Source organism: Penicillium riverlandense, assembly GCF_028828495.1.
Source record: "Penicillium riverlandense strain IBT 135883 chromosome Unknown utg000001l_segment0_segment0, whole genome shotgun sequence".
Lineage (NCBI taxonomy): Eukaryota > Fungi > Ascomycota > Eurotiomycetes > Eurotiales > Aspergillaceae > Penicillium > Penicillium riverlandense.
In genome coordinates this window covers 3,801,122-3,827,698 of record NW_026643194.1, presented here as the reverse complement: position 1 = coordinate 3,827,698, position 26,577 = coordinate 3,801,122, and the positions used below count along the sequence as shown (strand labels likewise).

Below are 26,577 nucleotides of genomic sequence, written 5' to 3'. Positions count from 1 at the left end.
TGTGTTTCTTGCTGGTTACACCCTGTCCTCGAGAGTGGTCTGCTTCTCATCCTCCGATCACTGACTTCTCCCTTCCCGTCCGTCCAATTGTCCGCTGTCGATGGTGAATGCCGTCATGACCTGTCCGTTAGCGCCCTAGGGTGTCGGGACCCTTGAAAATGTGTCCGTAGTGTCAATGCATTATTCTGTTGATTTGATTTGGTGTTGCACGGTGGCACTATCCCCGTTCATCTAGCCTCGAGGGTACTTGGTAGATCTGTTTCGCCACCTCACGTCACTCTCCCCCAACCCACTTCCTTTTCTATGCTGCAAAGCCTGGGCACTTCTCACGAACTACCTACATAACTACATTGCAGTGGCGATGCAGGGAGTGACGGTACTAAAGCATTGACTGATTCCTGACTTTCTCTCCATCCATCTATCCCCAAAATCCAAGCTATCATCTCACTTCGTCTTCAAGATGACCTCTCTCAAGAAGGGGCGCCCAAGTCCCTCCCGAGACTCCAATCATCCGACTGAGCAGACCATCCTTTCGGCTGCAACTCGCAAGCACTCTGCTCCCATCACCCATCACCCATCCGAGATCGGGCAGAAGCAGAGCGAAAAAGACCAGGAACAAGACCAATCCTGGAAACCACGTATTGACCGTCGACGGAGCTGGAGTATTGAGGACTACAAGCATGAGCAGCAGGACCACTTGGTGCAGGGGCAGCAGCCGGGGGAACAGACGGGGTTTACGGAGCGTGCAAATAGGTAGTTAACTAAGATAGTGATAGTAGTGAAGGAAGAAGTGGATCTAGCTTCGTCAAATAAAAGTTCGCGATTGTCTCATCGCCTTTCCTCTCTCTCTCTCTCTCTTTCCTTCCGCCTTCCTCTTCTTCTTGGACCTCGCCCTCTACACCTGTTCTGGTGTTCGGTCGCATTGTTACTTACCACACTACAATCTTCCCAATGTGGCGTCAATCCCACTCATGCGATTTCCTTTCAGTTGTTCAGAAAGGACTCACCCCCCACGATTGAAGACTTCCCCCCACTCCACACGACACCGCCGCGATGGATCGCACGCGGAAGAGTATGAGACACACTCCCACGGACACAAGGAACAGAAACTGACGCTTGCTTTGCTAGGGGAGCTTCGCGACGGGAATGAGAGGGCCTGGGACGGCGAGACTGGTACAGCCAACCCCCACGCTACCCTTGCCCCTCCCTCCTCTCCGGACTGACTATAGCACTGATGGATGGACAATGCTAACTCACACCGTTGTAGACGTCTTCGCTACGAACAAATCCCTCGACTCAGCCCTGAAGAAAAACACCGCTTTCATCAAGCGCCTCCGCACGGGAATCAGCGCGCCCGCCCTGTCGACCTTCCTCGCCGATATCCGCACCCTCTCCCTGCACAAGTACCTCTCCGAGATCATCTCCGCGTGCTACGAAGGCCTATGCAAGCTCAAGTCACCCGGCGAAATCGCCGCGGGAGTCGAGGTCGTCAGTGCCCTGCACCAGCGCTTTGGGCCCGCGGAATTCACTCGCCAGGTGGCGTGGCTGCTAGGGCGGGGACTGAGCACGCCGGAGAAATCGCAACTCAAGGCGCTGAGCCAGGAGCTGCGCGAACGAGAGGAGAAGGACCGGTTGTCGAGACATCGGGTTCTGCTGCGCATTGTGACGGAGCTGTGGCTGGTGGGTGTGCTGAGGACCTTGGATGATGTCGAACGGCCTGAGGATCTGGGTGCCAAGGGGAAGGATGGCATGGGAGGGAAACCGTCCGAGACACCGCTGAAGTCGAAGCCGCCCTCTGCTGCCGCGGCGGCGAAGGATCAGGAGAAACCGGCCGAGCCGTTTCCGCTGGAGGTTCTGAAGGAGCTGCTGGGTCATGATCGGGACCATTCGAATTTGCCACTTGCCGTGTTGTTTGTCAAGAGCTTTAGCTGGGATATCCTCGGGTCGAAGCTGGCGGAGGATAGCCGGAAGACTGTTGAAGCGGATGGTGCTACCACGACTGGCGCGGATGCGGCGAATGCGGACGGAGAGGGGATCGCCACCACCGAGGCCGATGCGCCGCTTACACCGGAAAAGACTCAGCAGCGATTTCGGAACATTTTGAACCGCTATCTGGAGGATGTCAAGGCCCACGTTGTGCGGGACCAGCGCGCGCTGGCAAACCAGAGCCGTCGAAATGCCGAGGCGTATGTCAAGAGCGGCGAGATCTTTGAGGATCGTCAGGCGAACTTTGAGAAGCAGACCAAATCCCTGGAGAAGCTTGTGGCCAACACCCAGGTGCTGTGTGAGGCGCTGGGGGCTGAGATGCCCGATCTGGTGGAGAAGGAGCCCACAGATGCTGCCTCGAGTGGTGGAATTGGCTTGGTCAAGACCACGGACTACCTGCGCGGACAAGGCGAAGGGGCAGGGATTTGGGAAGACGAGGAAGAGAGACGGTTCTACGAGAATCTGATGGACCTAAAGGGCAAAGTTCCGGCCGTCTTGCTGGAGGATGGCAAGAAAAAGAAGACCGAGTCCGAAGAGACCGGCAAGAAGAAGGCTGATGGGGAGACTGCCTCCGAATCCACAGAAGCTGCAGACGAAAAGGCCGCCGGGGAGGATGACCAGTCGACTGCGATCGCCAGCAAGACTGTCGGAGCGCAAGTCGATGCCCTTTTGGCCAAGCTTCCTGACCTGCATACCAAAGACCAGGTCGATCAACTGGCGCTTGACTTCTGCTTCGTCAATTCCAAGGCCTCCCGCAATCGCCTGGTCAAGGCCGTTTCAGATATCCCCAAAGGCCGCTCTGACCTCTTGCCCCTGTACTCTCGCCTGGTGGCCACTCTCGGCCAGTACCTGCCGGACATCCCGCAGGGGATCACGACGTATCTCGACGAAGAGTTCCGCAGCCTCCAGCGGCGCAAGTCCAAGGAGTTTCTGGGGCAGGTGCGCATGAGCAATGTGCGCTATCTGGCCGAACTGACTAAATTCGGCGTCGTGCCCGAACACATCATCTTCCATTGTTTCAAGGTTTCGCTGGATGATTTCTCGCGCATGAATATTGAAATTATCGGCAATCTTCTGGAGAACTGCGGCCGCTACTTGCTGCGCAACCCGGAGACCTCGCCACGGATGGCTTCGTTTCTGGAGACGCTCAGCCGGAAGAAGACCGTGCAGCACTTGGGGCAGCAGGAGCGCATGGTCATTGAAAATGCCATCTACTACGTCGACCCGCCTCCTCGTCCGGCTATCCAGCAGAAGGAACGCACGCCCATGGAGCAGTATATCAGACGCCTGATCTACCTGGATATGAACAAGCGCAACTACACTAAGATTCTCAAAACAATTCGGAAACTCCACTGGGAGGAGCAGGAGGTGGTCGATATTCTTGAGCGGGTCTTCAGCAAGCCCGTCAAGGTGAAATACGGCAGCATTCATCTCCTGGCTATTCTGGTCAGCGCTCTGTACCGGTATCACCAGGATTTCGTGATCGGTGTCGTGGACAACATCCTGGAGCAGATTACTCTGGGCCTCGAGCAGAATGATTTTAAGTTCAACCAGAAGCGCATCGCGGAGGTGAAGTACCTGGGCGAATTGTACAACTACAAGATGATTGACTCGCCAGTCATCTTTGACACCCTATACCGTATCATCACATTTGGTCACGAAGGCGGCACCCCCGTCCCGGGCAAGATTAATGTCTTGGACATGCCAGACGATTTCTTCCGTCTCCGTCTCGCCTGTACTCTCCTCGACACGTGTGGTCACTGCTTCGATCGGGGCTCCCCGAAAAAGAAGCTGGATTTTTTCCTGTGCTTCTTCCAGTACTACATCTTCACGAAAGACCCGTTACCCATGGATGTCGACTTCCTGGTCCAGGATACCTACTCCGCCATTCGTCCGCAGTGGAAACTAGCCACCGAACCGGAAGAAGCGACGCGCGTTTTCAGCGAGGCCGTTTCGCAGAACTACAAGCTGCAGGACTCCGAGAGGCCCGTCGACCCGGAGCTGGAGGATGAAGAGGCAGAAAGCAGTTCGTCCGATGATGGGCTGGAGGACTTTGCCATGCCCGAGATCGATGATGAGCAGGAGCAAGAGTCTAGCGAGGAGGGAGAGGGAGAGGCATCTGGTGCCAATGCCGACGCAAACGGCGAGAGCGACGACGAGTCAGAAGATGAGCAGATCGTTGTCACGCGACAGGAAGAGGAGCGCGACCCTGAAGCCGAGGCGGATTTTGATCGTGAATTCGAGAAGATGATGGCCGAGAGCATGGATTCGCGCCGCTTCGAGCGGAAAGCTGTTTTCGATATCCCGCTCCCCATGAAACGCCTCACGCGTGAGACTGCATCCTCGGAATCTGGTCCTGGCCCTGCTCCTGGCCCTGCTCCTGTAAATGAGGCCCCGGTTCCAGAGCCCGCTGCAGAACCCGCTGCAGCACCTGCAGCACCTGCACCTCCCAAGACAATGGCGTTTTCGTTGATGACCAAGAAGGGGAACAAACAGCAGGTCAGTATTACTTCTTTCCCGTACGCTTAGACCCCCATTAATAATTGTATAGACACGAACCATCGACCTGCCCTCGGACTCCAGCTTCGCCGTCGCCATGCGCAGCCAACAGCAAGCAGACCGCGAGGAACAGCAGCGCATCAAGAGCCTAGTCCTGAACTACGAGGCCTCGACCGAACCAGAGCCAGGCGAGGGCGAATCTTATCCAGGTATTTCCTTTTCCCCTGCCTCAATGGCCAATTCTTTTCGGGAGTAAATACTAATTCGAAATGGAAACAGCACTACCTGAAAAGCGCGCCCCGCAGAGAATGGATAAGTCCAGCGCCAATCGCGCCGCGTTCCGCTCCAGGAAACTCCAGCTTAGTGATGTTAATTGGTAGTGTGGCTGGTGGGTTTGAATGGTTTGTACGGATTGTACCGACATGCACAAGTTACCCAGCAAGCTCGGGTGGGCGTCGGCGAACTGGGTCGCGCTGTGCTTGCTGCTCAGAGACAACATTACGGGTTGTGTCTAATCTGGGCAGTTTCTGGCTTGATGGCATGTGTGCAATATTCTCGGTTCATCCACCGGGATGGGAGTGGCGTGTCTCAATTTCCTTCCTGTTCGTGTGTTGATGATTCACTGTGTGTGAGATGAGCACGAAAGGAGAGCGAAGAGACTCGACCCACCTTAAAATCCGATTGCCACATCCTCTGAGAAACATAACAACCCCGTGAGGTGCAGGTTTTCTTTCTGGTTGCACGGTGTTGGTTGGGGTGGGTTGTCCGCTCTATCTATTTTTCAACACAAGATATCGGATCCATCCCATCCCATCTCATCCTTCTGGCATCGTTGATCATAGGCCCAGATTGGACCCGATGAGGTGATATGATATGATATGGTATGATTCCCTTCCCTCTCAATTGTCCCTGCGCGGAGTCAGAGTCCCAGAGAAGAAGAGGGGAGGGGGTGATTGGTTGATGCATGGCATGATAGAAGAAGTATCATGGTGATTTTACTTGAGTAGAATGGACTCGACGGGCGAGTGGGTGCAGTGCAGCAGTTAAGCAATTAAAGAAGGAGAAGCTGTGTGAACTGGAGGGAAGAGATAACAACATAGCAACTAATACTTTTGCTGAGGCATCTTTCTTGTAGTTGTCACTCTTATCATTTCCTGACGCAGTTCAAGGGCAATGTTAATAGAGAATGCAACAGGTCTATTCTATTCCCCCTCTTTTGCTATCCATCCACATCAGACAGAGCATACCAATACACTAAGTTACACATCAAGAGAGGCAGAACAAAAGGAAAGAGAAACACAGGCGCGCAGAAGAGGGATATGCTGGGCAGGACATGAGGGGCCGGGTTCAACAGAAATAAAAGAGAAGAGAGATGGCGAGAAGAGGGGTTCTATATCATACACACACACACCCGGATTTCCCAATCCATGACTCGCTTTTGCTTTTGCAGCGAGTCTTCTTCCTTCTCATATCCAAATAGACAAGCCTCGGCGTGTCTCAATCTCGATCTCACGGCGTCATAACAAAGGAAAAGATGTAATCAAGGCATGGCGATGAGCAGCGTTTATTTCTCCGTCTTCAGGACTGCCTCGTTCTTCTCCTCGGTGTCGTGCACGGCCTTGGGTAGGAGTTCGCTATCAGTTTGCTCGCCCTTCTCAGCGGCCTCGGTCTTCATTTGAGTGTGGACCTCCTTGGCGCGAGCACGCTTCTCCTCGGAGTCGGCTGTGGCTTCTCCTTCAACAGCGGGGGCAGCGGTATCGGGAGAGGGAGCCGGGGCAGCACCCTCAATCTCCTCATCGTCTTCCAGTTCGGCGCCGTAGACGTCAGGGTGTTGACGGAAGCAATCTTGCATGCCCCTATGGGAAGGAAAAAAAAAGGTCAGCTAATCACCAGTAAACACTCATGGGAGAACCGTACTTGAACTTCTCAATGCACTCAATCCCCTTTGGCTCCTCCTGCGAGTACACAAAGCAGCTAAACGCAGCCTTGAACTCCTCTCCGCACGGGCCGTGGGCCATCCCGCCCAGGCACGGGCAATCCCAGTTGATTTCGCCGGTCTCCGGGTTGAATGCGGCTTCCTGGCCGGCTTCTTCCTCCAGCTCTTGTGGGTTCACGCCTCCTTCGAATGCGGCGGCCCGCTGCTGCTGCTGCCGTTCTTCCCGGATCTTGGGGGTGATGGAGTCGAGGGTTTGGGTGGAGTGTTCATTTTCAGAGTCATTTTGGGGACTTGGGCGGAGGGAGACTATGTAGATTATTGAATCAGCATGCTGTACCATGTGTTGGACTGCCAATGCATTGCCAATGGACTCATCCGGGACTGGTCGCATTCGCCGCAGCCACTTTCGGACATCAGGGCAAAGAAAAACCGCGTCAACTTACACGTCGGCTCCTGAGCAAACACACTGCTCGTGTTGTAGTAATAGACCGCGCCAGCCGCCAAACCCAACCGCACAGCCGTGCTCTTCCAAGACCTCGACTTCGGCGCCGGGCCTGTGCTTATCAATCGCGAGCCAGCCGCACCACGACCTGCGACAGCAGGCGCGCGGCGAACGAGCGCTCTGGCGGCGGGACGGAACATTATGTCTGTCTTCAAATTGGCGGAAGTGAGGGAGGGGGAGGGGAGAGGGAAGTGCCGGGAGCAGGGCGAGCGAGTGTCAGGGCGAAAGTCGAGGCGGAAGAGAAGAAGTGGATTTCGGCCTGAGGCTGGCCAGTCACGTTGCAGCGCCGGGCCGAACATCCTAGTTCTTAACTAACTACCTTAACCTAAACAGGTATCCTCCCTCACGACAATATAATATCTTACTGTCCGAAATCATGGAGTGGCATCCAAGCCGCTTTTTTGAGCGCAAGGGCAGTCCCTCGCCGTATGCGCTGCTGGTGCTCAACCAGCCGATCAATGACAGGGCGTTTGCTGCTCTCAGCCAGCACGGTGGGTTGGAATGATCTCCCATTCTACGCTTTGCTGATGATCTCTTCAGCGTCCTACATAATCTGTGCGGATGGCGGTGCCAATAGACTGTATGATATGTTGCGAGGCAGGGAGGACGAAGCTGCGAATGTAGGGCACAGATCCCACTGTCTTCTTCTTGAGCATGAAGTCTCAATTGATATGGAAAATGACTATTGACTATTCAAACAGCTCCCAAATGCAATAGTCGGCGACCTCGACTCCATCCGCCCAGCAGTACGAGAGTACTACTCTCAGCGCGGTGTTCCGGTTCTAGAAGACCCAGACCAATATTCCACGGACTTCACCAAATGTCTAAAGTACATCAATTCACATGCCGCAGAGATCCTCGCATCTCCACGACAAGAAAAGGCAGCCTCCTCTTTCACCGGAGAGACCACGCTCGAGATCCTAATTCTCGGCGGGCTAGGCGGCCGCGTCGACCAGGCGTTCTCGCAGATCCACCATCTGTACTTGATGACGCAGACGCAGTGGCAGCTGCACCAGACGACACAACCTGACCAGACTGCCGTAGGCGGGGATCTCTATCTTGTCTCTGAAGAAAGTATTACCTTTATTCTGCAGAGAGGGAAGAATGTTATCTACACCCCTGGGACACGACGGCCAGATATTCCACGTGCATCCTCAACAGCACAGGCAGGAGAAGAAGAGAAGAAGTTCTTTTTTGAAGAAAACATTGGCATCATTCCCCTCTCCGCACCAGCCTCGATCACAACCCAGGGCTTCGAATGGGATGTAGCAGACTGGCACACCGAGATCGGGGGGCAAATATCGACAAGCAACCACATCCGCGCAGAAAAAGTAGAAGTCTCGACCTCGGTGCCGGTGTTATTCACAATGGAGTTGGCAGCAAGGTTAAAGAGGACGTCATGAAATGAAGTCAAAATGAAGTCAAAATAATAGAACGAGGAATGAACTCCTTCTTTTTGCGGTCGATCTAGCTCGTCATAATACAGCTTTAGCGGAAGATAGGTCTGGAGGTTAGGGAAATTCCGCCGTTCTTAGAACTCGAAGTTGGCTGCCATCGACGTCTGAGGACATAACTAGAACCGAGGAATGAAAACCTCCACGAATTTTCTACGGGCATGGCACCCCAATCATCGATTGACTGCCTTTGCAACGAATCATATCTGTGAAGAGCGAAGCCTCTGTCTCGCAAAAACCGACCATCATCTGGGTAGGATATATTACCTAGTAGGTTCTTCAGGGCCTATTCCGTGGTTCGACTTGAGTTTTATCACCCGGGCCATCCTGAAGGGGTTTGACCAAACTGGGGCCATCTTGGTAGGAGTTAGTCTGTTTTAAGTAGTGGTCTATGGCTAGAAGATGTCATAAAACGGTCATATCTCAACTTTATAAAGATCCCTCAGCCTGTGTTTTCTTTCTGTCTTTAAGTATTCGGTATTCTTTTCCAGAATATTGACAGAGATTTACCGTGACGGAGCCATCTGTCAAGACCATCGCCAACGCCTTCCCGGGTATTACTCCCAATAACCGCAAGATGCCTCGAGCAAAAGGCCATTTTAAAGCTCATACAGATAGGGCCCACAGGAACTATGGCGACCAACTATCATATGGGTCTTCCAAAAGCCCCTCCAGCGTATTTACTGGCATTATAGTGGCCGAGAACGGGCTTCGACAAATTTCTCAGCGGCAAGAAACCTTGGAAGCAAGAATCCAGGAACTAGCCAATGCGGCAAATACCGAAGATCAGAAGAAACAGCTCAGTGAATGGGACAAGGAGCTAAAGATCTTGCTGAGGAGATTTTATATCCAGGAGCGGACCCTCTACCTAAAGGAAGCCCTCATTCCCGAGGACTTGCGCCAGATCTATGAGTCAATGAGAAAGGATCCAAGATGGTATCTCCGACAGGAACTAGTTGAAGACTGTGCTGCGAGAGGTGGGTGTTGCGCTCGGAGCTGCGGCTGCTGCGAGCAGCGCGTGTCCAATGAAGAAAGAAAAAGAAGCATTGGGCATTGTTCAGTGAATTGTGGGTGTTGTTCAGTTCATCGAGGATTTGATTTCACGCCGAATGAAAAGCAGAATATGGCCGTGCGGCTTGAGGAGGCGCTCAAAAGCAGAAATCCCGCCTTTCTTCTCAGGATGGCGGATGCTTATTTCTCGAAGCCCAAGCGTGCTCCCAAATCCGCTTCCACCCGGAACGACGAAATGCCTCCTACTTACAGCCCTAAAGATCTGGATCCTCCCGCCACCAAGTCAGTCCCAGAACCGAAGACGCAGACGGTATCTAGATGGAGACGACTATTGAGCCTTGTCGGATGAAACTGGCGATGTTATCTAGTTGCTATGACCGTCAAAACTAGTTGCTGCTGTTTGTCAGTAACGAATACTTTGCTCTATCAAGAAATGGCATCAGAAAATAAAACGAGGAATGAAAACTTTCACGTTTACTATACTACTGCTCCTCCTCTTTCTCTCTCACACTCATTCCAATACACTCCTCATATTCACTTTCCTCCCGACAAAATCATTAGACAAGACAAAAAAAGGCAGAAAACAGAAACAACATCACACAAGCAGCAATAGGTAATAACCAGAACAAGAATCCAACCCAGGCGCCTCCTCTGGCTGAAGCGAGAGACCAAGAAGTAGAAGAAAAGACCAAAAAACCCGACATCACGTATGGCATCAATACGTACTCAAACCCATAACCCACAAGAAGAAACAGAGGATATCATCCAAAAGCGACCAAAGTAGCACGCACGATAGGGGAGGAATGGAAAGGGGAAGAACAGGGAGTTTGAAACAACAACGTAAGGAACAGCAACTATCGCCTCATATCATCTGGGTCCAGCTAGAGTATCTGTACAGGCAGAAGCAGACGCAAATCCTCTAGTGTCGCAGGATGGCCTCGTACAGGGCACCGATCACACCGATGGCCGTGCCAGTAAGCATGCCAGACCATTCACCAGGGACGGAGACGTTGACCTTCTGGACGGTGTAGTAGCTGAAGACATCCCAGAAATTAAAGTTGCCCGCATAGACAATGTAGACCAGGAGTGCCTTGGCAATGTTGAAGGTCAGCGGGTCGAAGCTAGCGCGCGACGAGGCAGCGCGAGTGCGACGCGCCGAGGTGCCTCCGCTGAGGTTGAAGAAGTATGCAGCGACAAGGGGCAAGACCAAGCCGGTCAAGGCCCACAGGATAAATGGAGCCCAAAAGGCGCCGCTGACGAGCACAAACAGGTCAGGGACCTTGATTGGGAGCGATGGGATATGCGCGGCTGACACTTCCGGCGTGGTGGTGAGATAACGCCATGGGATCAGCTCCTTGAGCACGCTGCCGCCCTCCAGGGCCAGAACAATGGTCTCAACGGCCTTGAGGCTGCTCAGGCAGGCGCGCAGCGCGTTGGATCGCTCCAGGACACCTGATGAGGTCCATGCCTGTTCGATGCCTTCGCGCACCTTTGCCGTCTGCCGGTCAATGGCCTGGGACACGACGGCGGGAGACGGAGGCAGCGCAGACTCGACATGCAGCGCGGACCGCACAGCACGCGCTGAAGAGCGCGCGGGGGTTCTGGCGGGAGTTTCGGCTTCGCTGCGACGCGCCGGGTCAGTTCTTGACGCGACGATGAGCGTATAGCAACGCGTTAATGAGATCAAAGACATACGCAGCTTCCTCCTCCTTTTGCTTGGTCGGTTTCCGGCCAGGCTTCTTCTTCTCTGTCACAGGGGTCTCGGCAGACTCGCGCTTCACGGGCGAACTTCCACGCGCCGGCGCGGCCAGACGCTTGTAGTAGTCGGCGAGCTTCTTGTCACCAGAGAAGATGGACTTGTTGTCGCGCAGATGCTTATCCAACGCGACGGCCAGCTCGTTCTTAGTGTAGTCGAGATAACTAGGAGTAGACACAAATCAGCCTCTGGGAACGTGCGCCAGGACACGGATGGGCGCAGGGACAAAGAGAAAGACCACGGTGAGGGAAACATACTCGCGCAGATCGGTCTTCTCGGCGAATTCGACCAGTTCTGGCTTGCGCAGCTTGTTGAGGTAAGGAAGACCCGACATTTTGTCTTGGATGAGCCAGTTCACGATCTGGGGGTGGGGAGATGAAAGAGTAAGGAGGAGGAGGAGGGGGGAAGTTGCGATCGATAAAACTAAGTCGAGTTGTTTACATTGCAGATCGCCAAAACAAACCATTTCACTGTTAGCGCGTTTGCGCCCCTTGGGTTCTGCAATATGATTCGTCCATAATGTACTGGAGAACAATAAAATAAATTACATAGGATGGTAATCAGAGTAGTTGATAAATATTGTACACGGCCAAGGGCCAAAGTCTATGGCTGTCTATGAGAGAGTAGGGTACACGGTATACACAGAGGAAATCAAAACACCCCAACGCCATGCCACCCCAATGCATGCATAACATAAGAAAATCACAGAGGTGCCGCTTCCAATGCCTGGTAGGCCTCGAGCTGCTTGAGCAGATACTGGTACATCACCAGCATCGTGCCGCTCTGGATGCTGGTCCACACGCCGCGGGGGCCCACGCCGCGGAACCAGCCCGCAAGCCCCTCGGTGCGGTAGATCATCTTGAGGCCCGTGAACACCGACGATGTGTCCAAGCGCGGCGTGCCTGGTGGTGCGACTGACGTAGAGGGTGATGATGTCGAGATGGGACGCGAGTGCGCCCGCGAAGTGTGTGATTGTGACGGTGCCGGCGCATGCGGCCGAGGGCTGTCCTTGGGCGCGTGTTCGCCAGGTTTGGAGGAATGCGAGCTGTGCCCGGATGACTCGGGCAGGTTTTGTTGGGTCTGGATGCGCGTCTTGACAACATCTAACGGGCAGGTAATCACGCCGGCCATACCGCCAGCAGTCGCGGCAGTTAGGATCTCCAGGTGCAGCCCAATATCCCGCTGGCCAACCCACCGCTTAGCTAGAGCCTGCTCCTGCTCGTAGAACGCGAACTGCAGCGCCGAGAACGGCAGGTCCCGGAAGATGGTCGCCTTGTAGCCATGAAAGAGCGCCGAGACGCCTTCCTGGCGGACAATGGTTCGGAACGCATCCCCCATATTGCGGTAGTTGTATCCAGAGTGGAAGAACGGGTTGTTGTACCGGCCCTGCAACTGCAGCCGGGTTTTGAGGACTTCGGACGGCACGTAAACGATCGAGGCGGCCAAATCCGCGAAGAAACCTCCGGACAAGTATGCAACGTTGGCATTAATCCCCGAATCCAGCATTTGTCGCTTGGTGAGCTCATACACGCCGAAGAAGATCACGGTCCCCGGGAACGAGCCCAACAACGCCGGTGTCACACCGCTATACAAGCCACGCATCAATCCTTCTTGCCGATAGATGGTCGCATATGAAGAGGTCATCGAGGCGTATCTCGGGGGAAAGTTTGGGTCGCCTTGTTGTCGAGTCTTGACTGTATCGAGCGAATGCATCAACATGTCACCGCATGTTCCTCCGGTTCCGCCCGCCAGCATGGCCTACGGACACCGTAGTTAGAATCTGAAGTGAAGAAGAAGATATCCAGGGCAATCAATCATACATGTAGGTACGGTGGCCGAGGCTCCTCCTCCTCTGTCACCGACAACACACCATCCTTCGCGCTGTGCGGGATTTCATGGTGACACCCACTGGTAGGTGCTGCCACCGACGTCTCTGTAGGTGTGGTCTTCGAGTCCGAGGTCGCTGTTGTCGAGAACAGGCCGAACACTCGCTGGGTCAGGCTCATGGCAAGAAAGATGACCAAAAGACCGCAACCCCGAACGATGCCGGTCGGGGGACCAGGCCACGAAACTGGGGGTTGCGTAGGGGGGAGGGAGACTCCAAAAAAAAATTCAAAAAGAATGCTAGTATGCGCAAATAATATCCACCACCCGCAACAAAAAGAGTGAAAGAAAGATGGAGGAGCTATTCGCACGAGTGGCTGACTTGGGCCAAAATTCTGCTGTTTTTCTCTCAGCGGCCAAGACCGATTAGTGCCTGAGGCATAAATGACGTTGGGGCTAGGCACCAATCAGGCATCTTCAAGCATCAATCTCGGGATTAGGGCAAGGGTGAATGCGTTCAGCTATAGAGAGACCAGAACTAAACCTGAACTTTTACCGCACCAACAGATTAGACAAGGACAATTTGATTCGGACTTATTGAAAGAGACATGCGAAACGAAACCATCCGAAACTAAACACAGCAGAAGATACAGGAAAACAATGCACCGCAGAACTCTAGGAATAGTGAACATGGCATCGCGTATAGCATCATCAATGGCGTGGTGTCCTCCACATCCGCCGATTTTCTACAATCATGGGGATACGCTTCACATCCTCCTTGGTCGTACCACCACACACTCTCTGTCTCTCTCCATCCACCCATGGAAACACGCGGGAAGTCCAAGACAGGACCAAAACCCGAGATCATGGCCATCCATCCAGGTTACACCGACATTGTCATGGATATCACCGCACTGCACAAGCTGAGGTCATGCCATCATGAGTCCTCAGAAAGGCTCACGTCAGGAGACATACCTGCCAGCATAATCCCATCTCGCCTTTACTGAGGCTTCTTGTTGGCGGCGGTAGGGGGGCCCATATAGCGGCTAATATCGGTAGCTTCGTAGGCCTGGCGCACGATTCCCTTGAAGGTCTCCCAGCCGCCACGCACCTGAGGCGGAGTGCTCTGGTGGGAGAGGGAGGCGTCGGCGCGGGCAGTGATCTGGCGAACGGCCTGCTGGACGAAGGTGCTCTGGGCGTAGCGCGCGCGGAAGAAACCCAGGTAGACGATCAGCAGCACCCAGCTGCCCTTGGAGAAGGTGATGGCGGAGAGCAACAGGCGGCCCAGAAGGAGGATCTCGAGCGTTGCAACAACACCCATGCTAGCGTCATAGTACTGCTTGATGAAGCGGCCAATGGTCTCGGCGAGGGGCGACTGCTTGGCAGTGGACTTGGAATTCGGGGAGGTGGGCTTTGCGTCGGCCGGCGGCGGCTGCAGGGTCGGGATCAGGTACATGCGGCTGTAGGTCGCGACGTGGAAGACCGAGTACACGCTGAAGGGCAGGAGAGCCAGGATGATCTGGCGCGAGTACAGCCAGACAAGGGCCATGCCTACAGAATTATCACATCAGCCGCTGGTCGCCGGAGGCCACCTGGCACCGAGGGGAACTTACATAGATACTGCACATTCTCGTCGGAGACGAGCTTCATCAGGACTGAAGGGATATTGCCCTGGACACCGCGGGCGAAGTGGCCCTTGTACACCACAATTCCATAGGTCACGGCGGCTGAGATGAAAGCCAGGCGATATGCGATGCGGGCCGAGGATGAGTAGTAGTTGAAGAAGATAAAGGACAGGGTGTAGCGGAGGACGGAAACGAGCAGGGTCAGGTGTCTGCAAGGTCAGCAAGAAGGTCTTGAGTTGATCGACGACGGTTGACCTTACCCAACAAACCATGCGAACCTATGAGGGAGCTTTGCGTCAGTACTGGGGGGAGCTTCCAGCGGTGTGGATCACGTACTGCAGCGTCTGGGCCAGGGCCTTGAGTCGCTCAGCCAGAGGCAGGGTGGCAGGAGGAGGAGGAGCCATGGGGGGTGGGTTGGTAGGAGGTAAATCGTGCGAAGCGATGTGGGAAAGAGTGATGAGGTAAAAGCAGCGAGATCAAGGAAGAGAGGACTTCGGGGAGGCTGGGAAGGTGCGGGCGGGGGGGACAAACTGTTTGGTTCGTTGTGTGGACGGGACTATGAACGAACACCGCCTGCCCATGACGTCGCTGACTTACTATACAATGATTAATTATTCTTAGCTATTATACCATACGGGAATGTCATTTCGCTCCTTATAATGGGCTACCGAGGCTAGAGAATGATTATGATTATGGTTATCGCTGCTTGTGAACACGTCAACTGGACACATCACCGGGTCTTATCGCGTGCGAGAGGATGCTAGTGTGCCGTGTCCACCAAAGTATATATTCCGAGTCAATATTTGATCTGTCAGTCTAAACTATGATCTACGATATACAAGCACTACAAAGGTTCTAGTCCAGACTAGAAGACTGGCAAAGGTATGACTGATTAACTTTGTGCTGGAGTATATAGTTAACCTACTCATCTGCTGAATGTATATTCATGCAGGTCGGACCTATTCTCAAGAGGAGATAAAAAGCAGGGGAACAAACAACCTTAACTAAACCATGTTATAAATCACATAGTCCCTTCTATATCGAAGTTTTCGAGTTGCATAGAACCATCGTAGACCTGCGAAGCATACGCGGCATTGGCCCAGTTTATCAAAACCAGGAATGACACCATGCAAGCCAACGTCAGATATTGTGAGTACTAAAGAGAATTCCAATCGGTCTGTTCGAAAATATTGACTGTAACTTCAAAGGCTGCCCATGCATAGAAGTACCTGATATAACACATGAGCTCATGAGACAGCTATGACGGCGGGTGCAGTTTTCGTTGGAGACGGGCGACTGGCAGACTGTGAGAAGGAACGTAAGAAGAAGTTTCTACAATCAAAACCAACAAATTACAAAGAGCCTGGTCGGGTACGAAGATACAGTAAGGGAAGATCGCGGCGTGTTCTAGAACGGGAGAAGAGTCGAGAGAACTAGATTGCACATATTCGGGGAGTGATAAGAGTCAATGATATACATAGACAAAGTCTTGATAACCAATACTTCTACAAGAAAGAAACCAAGAGTAGTAGACAAGCCGAAGCGCTGCAATTGAAACTAACACATGGACAGACAGTCAAAAAAGACCGACCTGCCCCTAAAGAGCAGACACAGAGGGCGAGGAGAGAAACAAAATGAGAGAGGCAGAGAGCGCGCATACGGGTAATAGGGCACACAGAAAGAGGTTGGGGTTCTCCGGAACAAAAACAAGATATGGCGTAGCAAAAAAAGTACATCACAAGAAAGAAAGGTAATCCCAGGCGACTTGTTGAACCCCCCTTTAACCCAATCGGCAGATAAGACAGGCAGGAACAATCCCCGTCTTCTGAACAGGATGAGATATTAAATAATCTTGCTTTCATAGGAAAAGACCTTTTTTTTGGGTCCGTGGGCCCACCCAGCGAAAAACAAAGCAAGTGCGTAGGTTAGTGGAGGAGAGAAGGAGAGTCGAGGGAGTGGATGGGAGTCAAAAAACACAGAATATAAGGAAAAATGAAAAGAACGGGAGGGGTTGTTGCGAGTTTTTGTCAAAACATATTGCAAAGAGACAAGCAAGACAGTCACCAATCATGAGCCAAATGAAACAGGCATCGGAGGACCACCATGCGTGCTTCATCACTAAACAGCAGCGAGGCACAACTTAGCGAAGAGAGAAACCCTTGCGCTTGCCTTTTTCTTCGAGCGGGCGGCCGCTCTCGAGGCGATTTTTCTTTTCCTCCAGCTCGCTGCGCTGCCGGTCTAGCTGATCCTTCATCTCGCGATGCCGGGCGTACAGCTCGTCCTCGCTTTGTTTCAGCTTGCTTTCCTTCTCGGCCACCTTCTGCTGGAAGACCATCTTCATCTCTGTCTCCATCTTGGCGAGCTTCTGCTCGTGCAGGGCACGCTCCTCCTCCTGCTTGACGGCCGGGTTGACCTCCTTGAACACGCTCGGGTCCTGAGCGACACCCATCAGGGTGAGCTTGTCCGAGCGGTAGTTCTCGTACAGGAAGTTGTTGGTGTGCTCCTTGAGCTCCTCCATGTGGGTGCGGATGAGCATCTGGCGCAGCTTGACGAAGTCGCAGTGCTCCTCGTTGTCCACCTCGATGATACCCCACGGGTAGCTACGGCCACGCACGCGACGGCCATCCGCGGCGGTAACCTCCGAGTTGGCACCGACAACGGCAAAGGGAACCTTGGACATGATCTCCTGGTTCTCGGCGATGGTCTCCTCATCGTCCAGCTCGTAGCGAGGGCCCTCGAAGATCTGGATCGAGTGGGCCTGGATGTCGGCCAGGATGCGCTGCTTGAAGAGCGCCACCTCCTCATCGGTCAGGGTATCCGCCTTGGCAATGACGGGGATCAGGTTGACCTTGGTGTGCAGACGGCGCATCACCTCAATATCCAGGGGCTTCAGGGAGTGGCCGGTGGGCTGAATGAAGTACACGCAGGCGTGGATGCGGTTGTCGACAATGTTGCTGCGGTTGACCTTGTTCTCGGCCTCCAGGTAGGTATCGAAGCGCTGCTCGATGTTCTCCACAATGGGGCGCCACGAGTCGTCGTTGTTGACAAAGTCGCCAAATCCGGGAGTGTCAATGACGCTCAGGCGCAGACGCACGCCGTTCTCCTCGATGTCGGCGCTGGTCGACTGGATCGACACGGTCTTGGGGATGATGTCGGCATTGGGCCCGGTGCGCTCCTTGGGCGGGTACAGGGAGGTGTTGAACAGGGTGTTGACAAGGGTCGACTTTCCGAGTCCAGATTCACCTGTTTCCCCCGTCAGTATACAGCTTTCCCAAAGTCTCCGGAGTTTACTTACCAACAACCATGACGTTGAAGTTGAAACCCTTGCGAACACTCTTGCGGTGCCACTGGTTGGGCAGGTTGGCAAAGCCAACGTAACCAGTCAGCTTGCGGCGGACGACGTTCTTCATGTCGGTAGCGGCCTGAGCGACGGCCTTGGGGTCGCGAGAGCTGACGGTCTGGGCAATGCCCGAGCCCATGGGGTTGCTGCGCTCAACAAAAGGCGACTCCTTGCCGCTGCTGGGCGTGGGCGAGTCCCGGGACGCGACCGGGGATCCATTCGCAGTCGGCGAAGCTAGAGAGTATTCCGAGTTAGCGCGGTGGTGGTGATGAGGATGATGATGACCGAGTGGCAGTCTCGTCGATCGAGCAGGATAAGGCTCAGTGTAAGAGCCAGCAGAATTGAACAGCAGAGGACGACTCATTGTGGACAATGGTGGGTGGTTGTGGTAGTTGGGAAAGGAAATTGGGAAAACAAGTCCGCAGTCAGGAGCTTACCCATTGCGAAAGTTGGTCGTGTTCGAAAGGTTGGGAAACGTCGTGGACTTCTGAATCAACCGATAATGCTGTCAGCACAACCGATGCAGGCCAGAGCGGGGTCTCCTTCCAAGGGGGTGTGTTCAAAATGCAAGTTCCGGAAGATCCCCAATGCCAGGGATGCTCTCATACCTGAACGCTGGGGGAAAAAAAGGGGGGAGGGGGGCGAGATCTGCGCGTCAGAAGCGGGAGGACAGAGAGGAAGAAAAAAAAACCCCCAAGCAGAAAAGATGCTGGGAATTAAGCAGAGAGAAAAAGAGCAAAAAGAGCGAAGACGAGAAGAGGGTTGGGAAGGAGGAAGGAGAGTGAGTTCCAGTCTGGGAAAGAAAGGGGGGCCCAAAAGACTGGATTGGCCTATGCTGGGTTGGGTTTGGATCGACCCGCTTGGGAGTGCGATGTATCTACTACTACTTACGTGTTGGACTGCACTAGACACGGAGAAGACGATTCTAGGATTGTGCAGGCCCTGAATTCGGTGAATTGATGTGAATCCGCATCATACAATACTTCTCATCACGATTGTTGTGCCAGAATCAATGTGTTCGTCTCCAACGGTTGGTCGCAGCCAGGGGTAACCCGGCCGGGGGGCCAATCACCGCCCACGTGAGCGATTGGCCCACTGGAAGTATAGGATGGCAGAAATTCACTCTTGGATGGATGAGAAAGAAAAAGAATTAGATGTACAGATCACCCCGTCTTGCTCTTCTTTTTCGGTCGGTCAGCCTCTTCATCCGACCCATCCTCCATCTCTACATCGCTGTCCTCATCGCCACTGGTGTCATGCGCCGAGTCAAACTCCTCCGCCACATCCGAGTCCGAAGAAGCATCAAAGTCCTCATCTGGCGACTCGTCATCTTCATCCGCTGAGCCACGGTCAGCTCGGGCACCCTCGTCTCCACTGGATTCCATGTCGTCGTTGTCCAGAGCCGCGGCAATGAGACCCGAAGTCTACCAAAACAGTTAGAACGAGACTACTAGATAACCCATGTCACAACTTACATCCTCGGTCATCTCATTCTTCAGGCGGATGCTCTTGGCTTTGAAGAAGTCCTCCAGGGACTGTTGTTCCTCCCGGTTGATGTTGCTGAACTGGTGTTCGCCCAATCCGGCCTTCAAACTAACTGTGATATCAAAGGTCCGGCTGGCCGAGACCGCACCGCCCACCCGCGACATCGTCACCACGGCAATATTTTCCAGTTGGACGTAGGTAGCGGGCTTGGGAACAAAGATGAGACTCTTGTCCAGGAAGTACAGAGACCCTTCGTTGGCCTTGATGGAACACTTGACTCCATGGTGGCCGTGGTGGCTGCGAATGGTCAGAAAAGAATCCTACACAACGGATACCGTCTACTAACCTGGTGAAATCCTTGGACGGCATAATCACCTTCTTCCCGGACAACCCGCGGAAGATCTTGGTAACCACCTGGTGAATCGGCTCTTCGTAGCGTGGTTGCAGCTTATCCTTGTACTGGGTTTCCAATAGCTCACTGCGTCCTTGTCAGCAACATTCCAGAAGTGGCCGGGTGGAAACCAACTTTGTCATATTCAGCTCCAGGCTGATCTCTTCATCCAGTTTCAGTTGCATCACCAAGAAAGGATAACGGGTCTGTCCCTGACGGAGAGGAGGGTCCAAGCCCAGCACGATGAGCGTGTGGGTATCATCGTTCTTGGGGAGCAGGAAGAACTTCTTGAGCGAAGAGTATTGGATCTTGTAGTCATAAGTCTTGCCGCGTAGCCGGAAGGACGACTCGTACATGTCGATATCGAAGCGACCACGGGGAGTGAGATGAAGCACATCCAAGAAGGTGGCAAAAGTGTCTCCTGCAACGTCTCCAATCTCCGCCTTGTCCATGAGTGTCTCGTAGAAGAGGTTGGCTGCATTCTGCTCCTCAACTTCTTCCTCATTCTCCTCCTCTTCGCCTTCGGCACCTTCTGTCTTCTCCTTCTTCACAGCTGTTCCGGGAATGTAGAATCGCATCTCGACCAACTCGTCCGGGCCCGCGGCTGCCTTTCGGCCCCGGTTCTTGGTGCTGCCCGCCGGCTGTCCATTGGCTCCGTTCCCATCAGTGGCGGAGAGCGCAAACTCCACAGCCACCTCATTCTTGCCCGCCAGGTTGGTATTGGAGATCTCGGAGTAGGGAACTTCAAAGGCCGGTCGGTTCTGCACGTTAAAGGCCAGCTCTGCTTTGGTAAATTCCGCCTTCCCCCAGTTCCACCCTCGGAGGGCGTGTTCGCGGTTTTCGATGTTGATGCCGTACCAGATCTTGAAGGCCTTGCTCAGGCGCTCAAAGTCCTACCAGCCAGCCTCCGTCAGTGACCTGTTGATCACAGGGCTCAGCGCACGTTACCTCTTGGTCAAATCCGTCCAGCTGAATCACTCCTGACGACCGCGACAGGATCTTCAGTTCAAACCCTTTCGCCGCTCGACTCCATTGGGCTGCGCCGAGGTTGCTGCTGTCCAGGGTGAAGGTGTCGCCTCCGCCGGACGGCCGCCAGCCCAGACCGCTTTCTGCCAGCTTGCATTTTCCTGGTTGCTTGGACAGGTCCAAGTAGATGTTGTCGAAGCTCTCCCTGTGCAGTGGTCAGCGACGGTCGCATTGAGCGTGGGCCAATGGAGCTTACATGACGGAGGAGCTCTCAAAGTGTTGGGTTTTTTTCGGTTGTTGTGGTCAGGGATGCGTTGAGGATGGAATGAGGGACAGAAGAGGAAAAGAGATGATGAAAAGAGGCAATTCCAGCTCCAGCCGAGATGGGGGAGAGAGACAAAAGTAGGAGTCGGTTGTTGGAAGCTGGGAAGTTCAGAGTTCGCGTTGCGCGTGAGTGAACCAGTCAAGGCGCGGTCGGGTGGCACTTCCCACCTGATGGGGTTTAGCGTTGGTGTCTGAGGCAGTCAGGCATCCCTCAATTTCTATATTCTCTCTCTGCGGGAGGTGAGGGAAGATGAACAGGTCGATTCATCGGAAAGCGTTCATCCTGATTGATCTCTTTCCCCTGATCCTGTGCTTCAAGGCTAGATGGTGTTCGAGTGGAACGATACCACTACCTGATGCCAGGGGGTTCCAACTATATATTTTCATCCCGTGAAGACTTGCTACATCACATCCCATGGTCCACGGCTGCAGTGAAACAGGATTCCACTTCGAATCCGGTCGGGAAATAGCATCTTTCCGTTAGGCTCCCATGCCCGACACCAAGTCCTGACTGACAGCCTTGACCCCGAGTCGGCCAACCATCCAGGCCCAGGCAACCATGAAATATGAGACCTGCACCGATGCTATAAATCCCGACCGTTCATAGGTAAATAAATGATGGCCAAAGAGCCTACAGGAAGTCAACGGCCAACCCGATAGGAGGTCGCATTGGCATTTGCCCTGTTGGCCAAGGTCTGTACCACGCCGTACACACTAGCGCTGAAGCGGGCAGCTAATCATACCGTTAGCAGATCCTCATACAACTAACTCCAAGCGATGTCATCATCACAGCCCCCGTCATGCCGATAAGGAATGCCTTCTCTAGAAACCGCAAATAATTGCAAGTCATATGAATTAATCCAAAATAATCCTAAGAGGGTACTCCTACCACCACCACCACCACCAGATCTTGCCACTATGATTGCGGGTAATAATATCAAGGGTGGGCTGGGGCGGGATGGTATCGGGGGGCTTGGAGTTAGCGGTAATGCCGTCCGTCACCACAGCGTATCCCGTGTCTCATCTTCTCCCTCCCCTGTTTCGTTCCCACTCTCTCAATTCACTCAACTCACCACCGTCAGTCATTCGTTCTTTTTGCGTTCTGCCTTTGCAACGAGGCTTCGGTCTCCCAGCATGATTCATTCTTTTACATTCCCTCGTTTCTAAGAATTTTTCCATGCCACATTCTTGTCACTCCTTTCTTTCATTTTGACTGGCCCACGCGTCTGCGCGGCCTCCTGAATTCTTAACCCGACGACTCATCGTCTCCCACCCGACTTTCGTTCTTGAGTTTTTTTGTTTTTCCTCATCTGCTACACTTCAGTGGATCTCTGCCAGTCGTCGCGCCCGAGACAATGAGGGTTCCCTCACTGTTTGGGCCTGCGGCGGCCAGCCTGTTGGCGTTCTCATCAACAGTCCGCTCCCTGACGTTCACCGAGGTCTCAATTCCGGAATTGGACCTCTCCACGCTCGGTCGCGTCACCATCACCGGCGATTTCGACGGCGTCTCCCTCTACTCGTACGAAGGCCAGACCGAAAACACCAAAACCAATGGCCCGCAGTCGATCCTCACCCCTCTCCCGAACGGCGTCCTCACCAACATCTCGGCCTCCGATGGCCAGATCACGACCATGTGCTCCTTCACCCAGGAAGATGGAACGTTCGCAGGGATCTTTGTTGGCGGGAACTTCACCACCTTGGGTGGTGTTGACACCCCCGGCGCCGCTCTCTTCAACCCGAACACAACCCAGGTCACGGCCCTACCAGGCCTCTCCGGGTCTGTGGCGGCCGCGGCATGCGATCAGGCAACGAACCGTATCTACGTTGGTGGCGATCTGAAGCACGACAATACGACCAACGCGCTCGCCTGGGTTCCTGGTCAAGGTTGGGAGGCTCTTCCCTTCGATGGCCTCAATGGCCCCGTGACTTCGATTCTACAGGCAGGAAATGGTCACATCATCTTTGGAGGCTCATTTAACGGCATCGGAAACTCGTCCTCGTCCTCATCGCACGGCATGCAAGTGGTGAACCTTCAGACTGCCGACATCTCCTCCAACGACGTGTCCACCTTGAATGGCTACAAAGATCCTCGCAACGTGGTCTGCTCGACAAGCGGTGTCGCTGGTGAAGGCCAAACCTGGCTCCTTTATGATACGTCTCCCGGGTACTGGCGGGCGTATTTCGACTATGAAATCCAGCCGGCCAAGATCCGCCTGTACAACACCCAGTTGGATGGACGAGGCACCAAGAGCTTCCTGCTCCAGCGACTTCCTGATGACGGCATCATGAACCTGACCTATACCGATAGCAACGGCAACAAGGCCTATTGCGATCAGTCCTGCCCGCTTTCCCACACCGAAAAGTACCAGGATTTCGAACTAGTGAACCCTGTCACTACGGGAGGATTCGAGCTTCAGATCCTGGATTGGTACGGACAGGGGGCCGGTCTCAATGGTATCGAGGTCTTCTCGAATAGCATCAACAGCTACGCCATTGACAACTACAACGAACCCACCTGTGCTGGAGACTTTCCTTCCAAGTCAACGCGGACAGGATCCTGGACTGTCGAGTCAGGGTACCTCTCTGCATCGGTGACCAGCTCTGATTCTTCCGATACCGCCGTCACCTTTGTCCCCGACATCAAAGAATCGGGAAAATACAACGTTCTTCTCTATACGCCTGGTTGCGATGATGATGGCAGTTGCAGCTCCCGTGGTATTGTCCAAGTCGACGCCGATCTCAGCAGCGGCTCTGGTTCACTGGCTCCTGTCTTCCTCTACCAGACCAATGCCGATGACAAGTACGACACGATCTATACCGGCTACGTCGACGCCAGCAGCGACTCCTTCCGCCCCAAGGTGACACTGAAAGCCAAACCTGGCTCAGGTGCCCAGACTGTGGTTGCCTCAAGTGTCCAGTTCGTACCGCTCTTCAACACTGCCAATTCGGACAGCTCCAGCAGCTCAAGCAGCTCAAGCGGTGGCTCAAGCGGCCTGAATGGGTTGTACGACTTTGATCCAAATTCCGTAAAGGCGGACACCACACATTTGAAGCAGGATACCATCAACAAGGCCGGCGATCAGCTGGGCCATTCGGCTTCGATCTTGAGCATGGCTGAGTCTAATGATGTGATCTACGTCGGTGGGAATTTTTCCGACTCGACATTTGGTCATGTCATGTCCATCACTGATGGAAAGGCAACAGCGATGCCCGATGGTGGTCTGAACTCGGAGGTCTCGGCCATGGCCACGTTGGACGATGTTTTGTACGTTGGCGGTCAGTTTACCAAAACCGCCAATGGAGGTGTGGATGGCCTACAATACGTTGCGTCCTATTCATCCTCCTCCAACTCTTGGTCTCCCTTGGGAGCTGGACTGAACGGGCCCGTGGACTCGATCTACCCCATTCAGCTGAATGTTTCTACGGCGATCAACGAGACCACTATCGCCGTGAGCGGTGATTTCACTCAGATCGCTGCCTTTAACAGCTATCCCGCGGTGGCTGTGACTGGGTTTGCCATTTGGGTTCCCTCCCACAAGGCTTGGCTGCAGAACCTCAATGTCACACAGATGGAATTCGCTGGCCATCTGTCGGCGGTTGCCTCTGTGAACAATACCAGCATCCTAGCTGGCAACGTCGCCACTGATGGCTTGGTTTCTGGTGGCGCAGTGTCGCTGCAGAATCCTACTGACCTGAGCCTTGTTCCTCTGTCGATGCAAATCGAGGACGCCAAATCTCCTTCGAGCAAAGGATTGGTCAATGGTGTATACGATACCAGCTCTGGTCGCAATCTCACCATCCTGGGTGGACACTTCGTCGCTCAGAGCACCAATGGATCCACGATCGAAAACCTCGTTTTCCTCGACGGTACCGATGAGACTCTCTCCGGCCTGCCGCAGGGAATCAACAGCCACTCGACATTCATCTCCATGATTGTGTCCAACAATACCCTATGGGCGGCTGGAAATGTCACTGGATCTGTCGGCTCTTCTACAATCGGTGGACTGGTGGCCTACGATCTCAATGATGGTGTCTTTGTCAGCACTCAACCCGCGGCGCTCGATGGGGTCGTTAATACAGTTGTTACCCGCCCAGGTTCCTCTGACATTTACGTCGGAGGTGACTTCCATGCAGCCGGAGTGGTCCCCTGCGCGGCGGTCTGCTCCTACGACCCGACCCAGGGCGTATGGAGCTGGCCGGGTGTCAATATTGGCGGCACTGTGCTGGCACTTGAATGGACTGGCAAGGATGGTATGATCGCCATTGGAGATCTGGATGTCGGTGGAAATGAGACTGTGGTGGCTACCTGGAGCTCGAAGACCGCCGGTTGGGCCTCCTTCCCGGGTGCCTCCACCTCGGACATCCCCGGCAACGTTACTGCCTTTACTCCTGCCAGCGAGGATATCTCGACCTTCTGGCTGGGGGGTACCGCCACCAATGGCTCGGCTTTCCTCCTGAGCTATGATGGCAAAAACTTCAACTCCCCCGGCAGTTTGTTCTCCCAGGGCACGGTCATCCGCGGTCTGGAGGTCCTCCCTGTGGTTCAGAATCACGACAGTGTTTCGACTATGAACGATGATCAGACGCTGTTGGTCATGGGCGAACTCAAGCTTCCGGGCTTCGGTGACGCATCCGCTGCCCTGTTCAACGGCACGGCGGTCACGCCCTTCATCCTGTCCACGCAGGCGAACGGCCAGCCGGGTAGCATGTCGCGACTGTTCTCCGAGATGCAGAACCCGTACTCCAATAGCAGTAAGTTCCACCCCCTGCCCTGAAACCACGAATCCTCATGCTAACGTGAACCTCAGCTGGACACCACTCCAACGGCATCGTGGTCCTGGTCGCCTTCTGCTGCGCATTGGGCTGCGTTTTCCTCATCGTCGTCGCCGGCGTCATCCTGAACAAGATCCAGCGTCGCCGCCAGGGCTACACGGCCGCTCCGCAAAGCTTCGGCACTGACCGACCCACCGACATGCAACGCGTGCCTCCGGAGTATCTCTTCAACTCGCTGCATCATCCACAACCCGGTGCCCCGGCCGTTTAATATTTTGTCTCCTCTCCCGATTGACTCCTTTTGAAAAATCCGCGTTCTTCGGAAGCAACTGCTGCTCTCCCATGGATACCCCCCACCCGCTTAATGTCTTACTATTTGCTCCCTCATCTTGCGTTTTTTCTGTTTCGCAATAGTTCGCGCTGGTCTTCTCCGTGATCTCTCTCTCTCCCTCTCTCCCTCTCTCCCTCTTCGAGATTTCTTATTCTTTGTTCCTGTCAGCCTCTGCTTACCGTCTCTGCGTGCGGACACTTATATTCCGTTGTGAATACGTTCCTCTGTTGGATTGGATGTACAATAGCCGAGGTTTTAACATGTAGATAGCTACGCGAGCGTGGCAATGGATGATATTAGTCTATTCTATTAAGCGAAACCTAGTAACCCCGTAGTTAGTAACTCCATACATCGTAACCGCAGTGGACCTCGTG

The 26,577-nt window shown here is 53.9% G+C and overlaps 10 protein-coding genes across 10 annotated transcripts; 4 read left to right on the top strand and 6 right to left on the bottom strand.

Annotated features, from left to right (window-relative positions):
- Window positions 1–460: 460 nt before the first annotated feature.
- On the top strand, window positions 461–4,865 carry N7474_001549 (regulator of nonsense transcripts 2; the record flags this gene model as incomplete). The annotated part of the gene is made up of 5 exons (XM_057192964.1): window positions 461–753; window positions 989–1,173; window positions 1,268–4,485; window positions 4,538–4,694; window positions 4,765–4,865. The coding sequence occupies 5 exons, from the start codon at window positions 461–463 to the stop codon at window positions 4,863–4,865; spliced, it is 3,954 nt and encodes a 1,317-aa protein (XP_057057917.1).
- Window positions 4,866–6,049: 1,184 nt separating this feature from the next.
- Window positions 6,050–7,063, bottom strand: N7474_001548 (coiled-coil-helix-coiled-coil-helix domain-containing protein; the record flags this gene model as incomplete). Its single annotated transcript, XM_057192963.1, has 3 exons — window positions 6,050–6,341; window positions 6,403–6,727; window positions 6,865–7,063. The coding sequence occupies 3 exons, from the start codon at window positions 7,061–7,063 to the stop codon at window positions 6,050–6,052; spliced, it is 816 nt and encodes a 271-aa protein (XP_057057916.1).
- A 236-nt stretch (window positions 7,064–7,299) lies between these two features.
- Window positions 7,300–8,326, top strand: N7474_001547 (thiamine diphosphokinase; the record flags this gene model as incomplete). Its single annotated transcript, XM_057192962.1, has 3 exons — window positions 7,300–7,414; window positions 7,464–7,543; window positions 7,625–8,326. 3 exons carry the CDS (start codon window positions 7,300–7,302, stop codon window positions 8,324–8,326), a joined length of 897 nt encoding a protein of 298 aa, XP_057057915.1.
- A 628-nt stretch (window positions 8,327–8,954) lies between these two features.
- Window positions 8,955–9,838, top strand: N7474_001546 (uncharacterized protein; the record flags this gene model as incomplete). Its single annotated transcript, XM_057192961.1, has 3 exons — window positions 8,955–9,354; window positions 9,460–9,698; window positions 9,779–9,838. 3 exons carry the CDS (start codon window positions 8,955–8,957, stop codon window positions 9,836–9,838), a joined length of 699 nt encoding a protein of 232 aa, XP_057057914.1.
- Window positions 9,839–10,307: 469 nt separating this feature from the next.
- N7474_001545 (uncharacterized protein) lies at window positions 10,308–11,478 on the bottom strand (the record flags this gene model as incomplete). Its single annotated transcript, XM_057192960.1, has 3 exons — window positions 10,308–11,031; window positions 11,084–11,308; window positions 11,402–11,478. 3 exons carry the CDS (start codon window positions 11,476–11,478, stop codon window positions 10,308–10,310), a joined length of 1,026 nt encoding a protein of 341 aa, XP_057057913.1.
- A 368-nt stretch (window positions 11,479–11,846) lies between these two features.
- N7474_001544 (putative mitochondrial carrier protein) lies at window positions 11,847–13,150 on the bottom strand (the record flags this gene model as incomplete). The annotated part of the gene is made up of 2 exons (XM_057192959.1): window positions 11,847–12,902; window positions 12,965–13,150. The coding sequence occupies 2 exons, from the start codon at window positions 13,148–13,150 to the stop codon at window positions 11,847–11,849; spliced, it is 1,242 nt and encodes a 413-aa protein (XP_057057912.1).
- Window positions 13,151–13,968: 818 nt separating this feature from the next.
- N7474_001543 (uncharacterized protein) lies at window positions 13,969–14,997 on the bottom strand (the record flags this gene model as incomplete). The annotated part of the gene is made up of 4 exons (XM_057192958.1): window positions 13,969–14,519; window positions 14,582–14,802; window positions 14,854–14,871; window positions 14,930–14,997. 4 exons carry the CDS (start codon window positions 14,995–14,997, stop codon window positions 13,969–13,971), a joined length of 858 nt encoding a protein of 285 aa, XP_057057911.1.
- Window positions 14,998–16,733: 1,736 nt separating this feature from the next.
- Window positions 16,734–18,374, bottom strand: aspB (septin AspB; the record flags this gene model as incomplete). Its single annotated transcript, XM_057192957.1, has 3 exons — window positions 16,734–17,836; window positions 17,889–18,167; window positions 18,371–18,374. The coding sequence occupies 3 exons, from the start codon at window positions 18,372–18,374 to the stop codon at window positions 16,734–16,736; spliced, it is 1,386 nt and encodes a 461-aa protein (XP_057057910.1).
- Window positions 18,375–19,096: 722 nt separating this feature from the next.
- On the bottom strand, window positions 19,097–21,830 carry N7474_001541 (FACT complex subunit POB3; the record flags this gene model as incomplete). The annotated part of the gene is made up of 6 exons (XM_057192956.1): window positions 19,097–19,357; window positions 19,409–19,715; window positions 19,765–19,896; window positions 19,945–20,702; window positions 20,758–20,980; window positions 21,811–21,830. Coding segments are annotated over 6 exons (1,701 nt in total), but the record flags the coding sequence as incomplete, so codon positions are not given.
- A 624-nt stretch (window positions 21,831–22,454) lies between these two features.
- On the top strand, window positions 22,455–26,143 carry N7474_001540 (uncharacterized protein; the record flags this gene model as incomplete). Its single annotated transcript, XM_057192955.1, has 2 exons — window positions 22,455–25,851; window positions 25,908–26,143. The coding sequence occupies 2 exons, from the start codon at window positions 22,455–22,457 to the stop codon at window positions 26,141–26,143; spliced, it is 3,633 nt and encodes a 1,210-aa protein (XP_057057908.1).
- Between the last annotated feature and the right edge of the window lie 434 nt (window positions 26,144–26,577).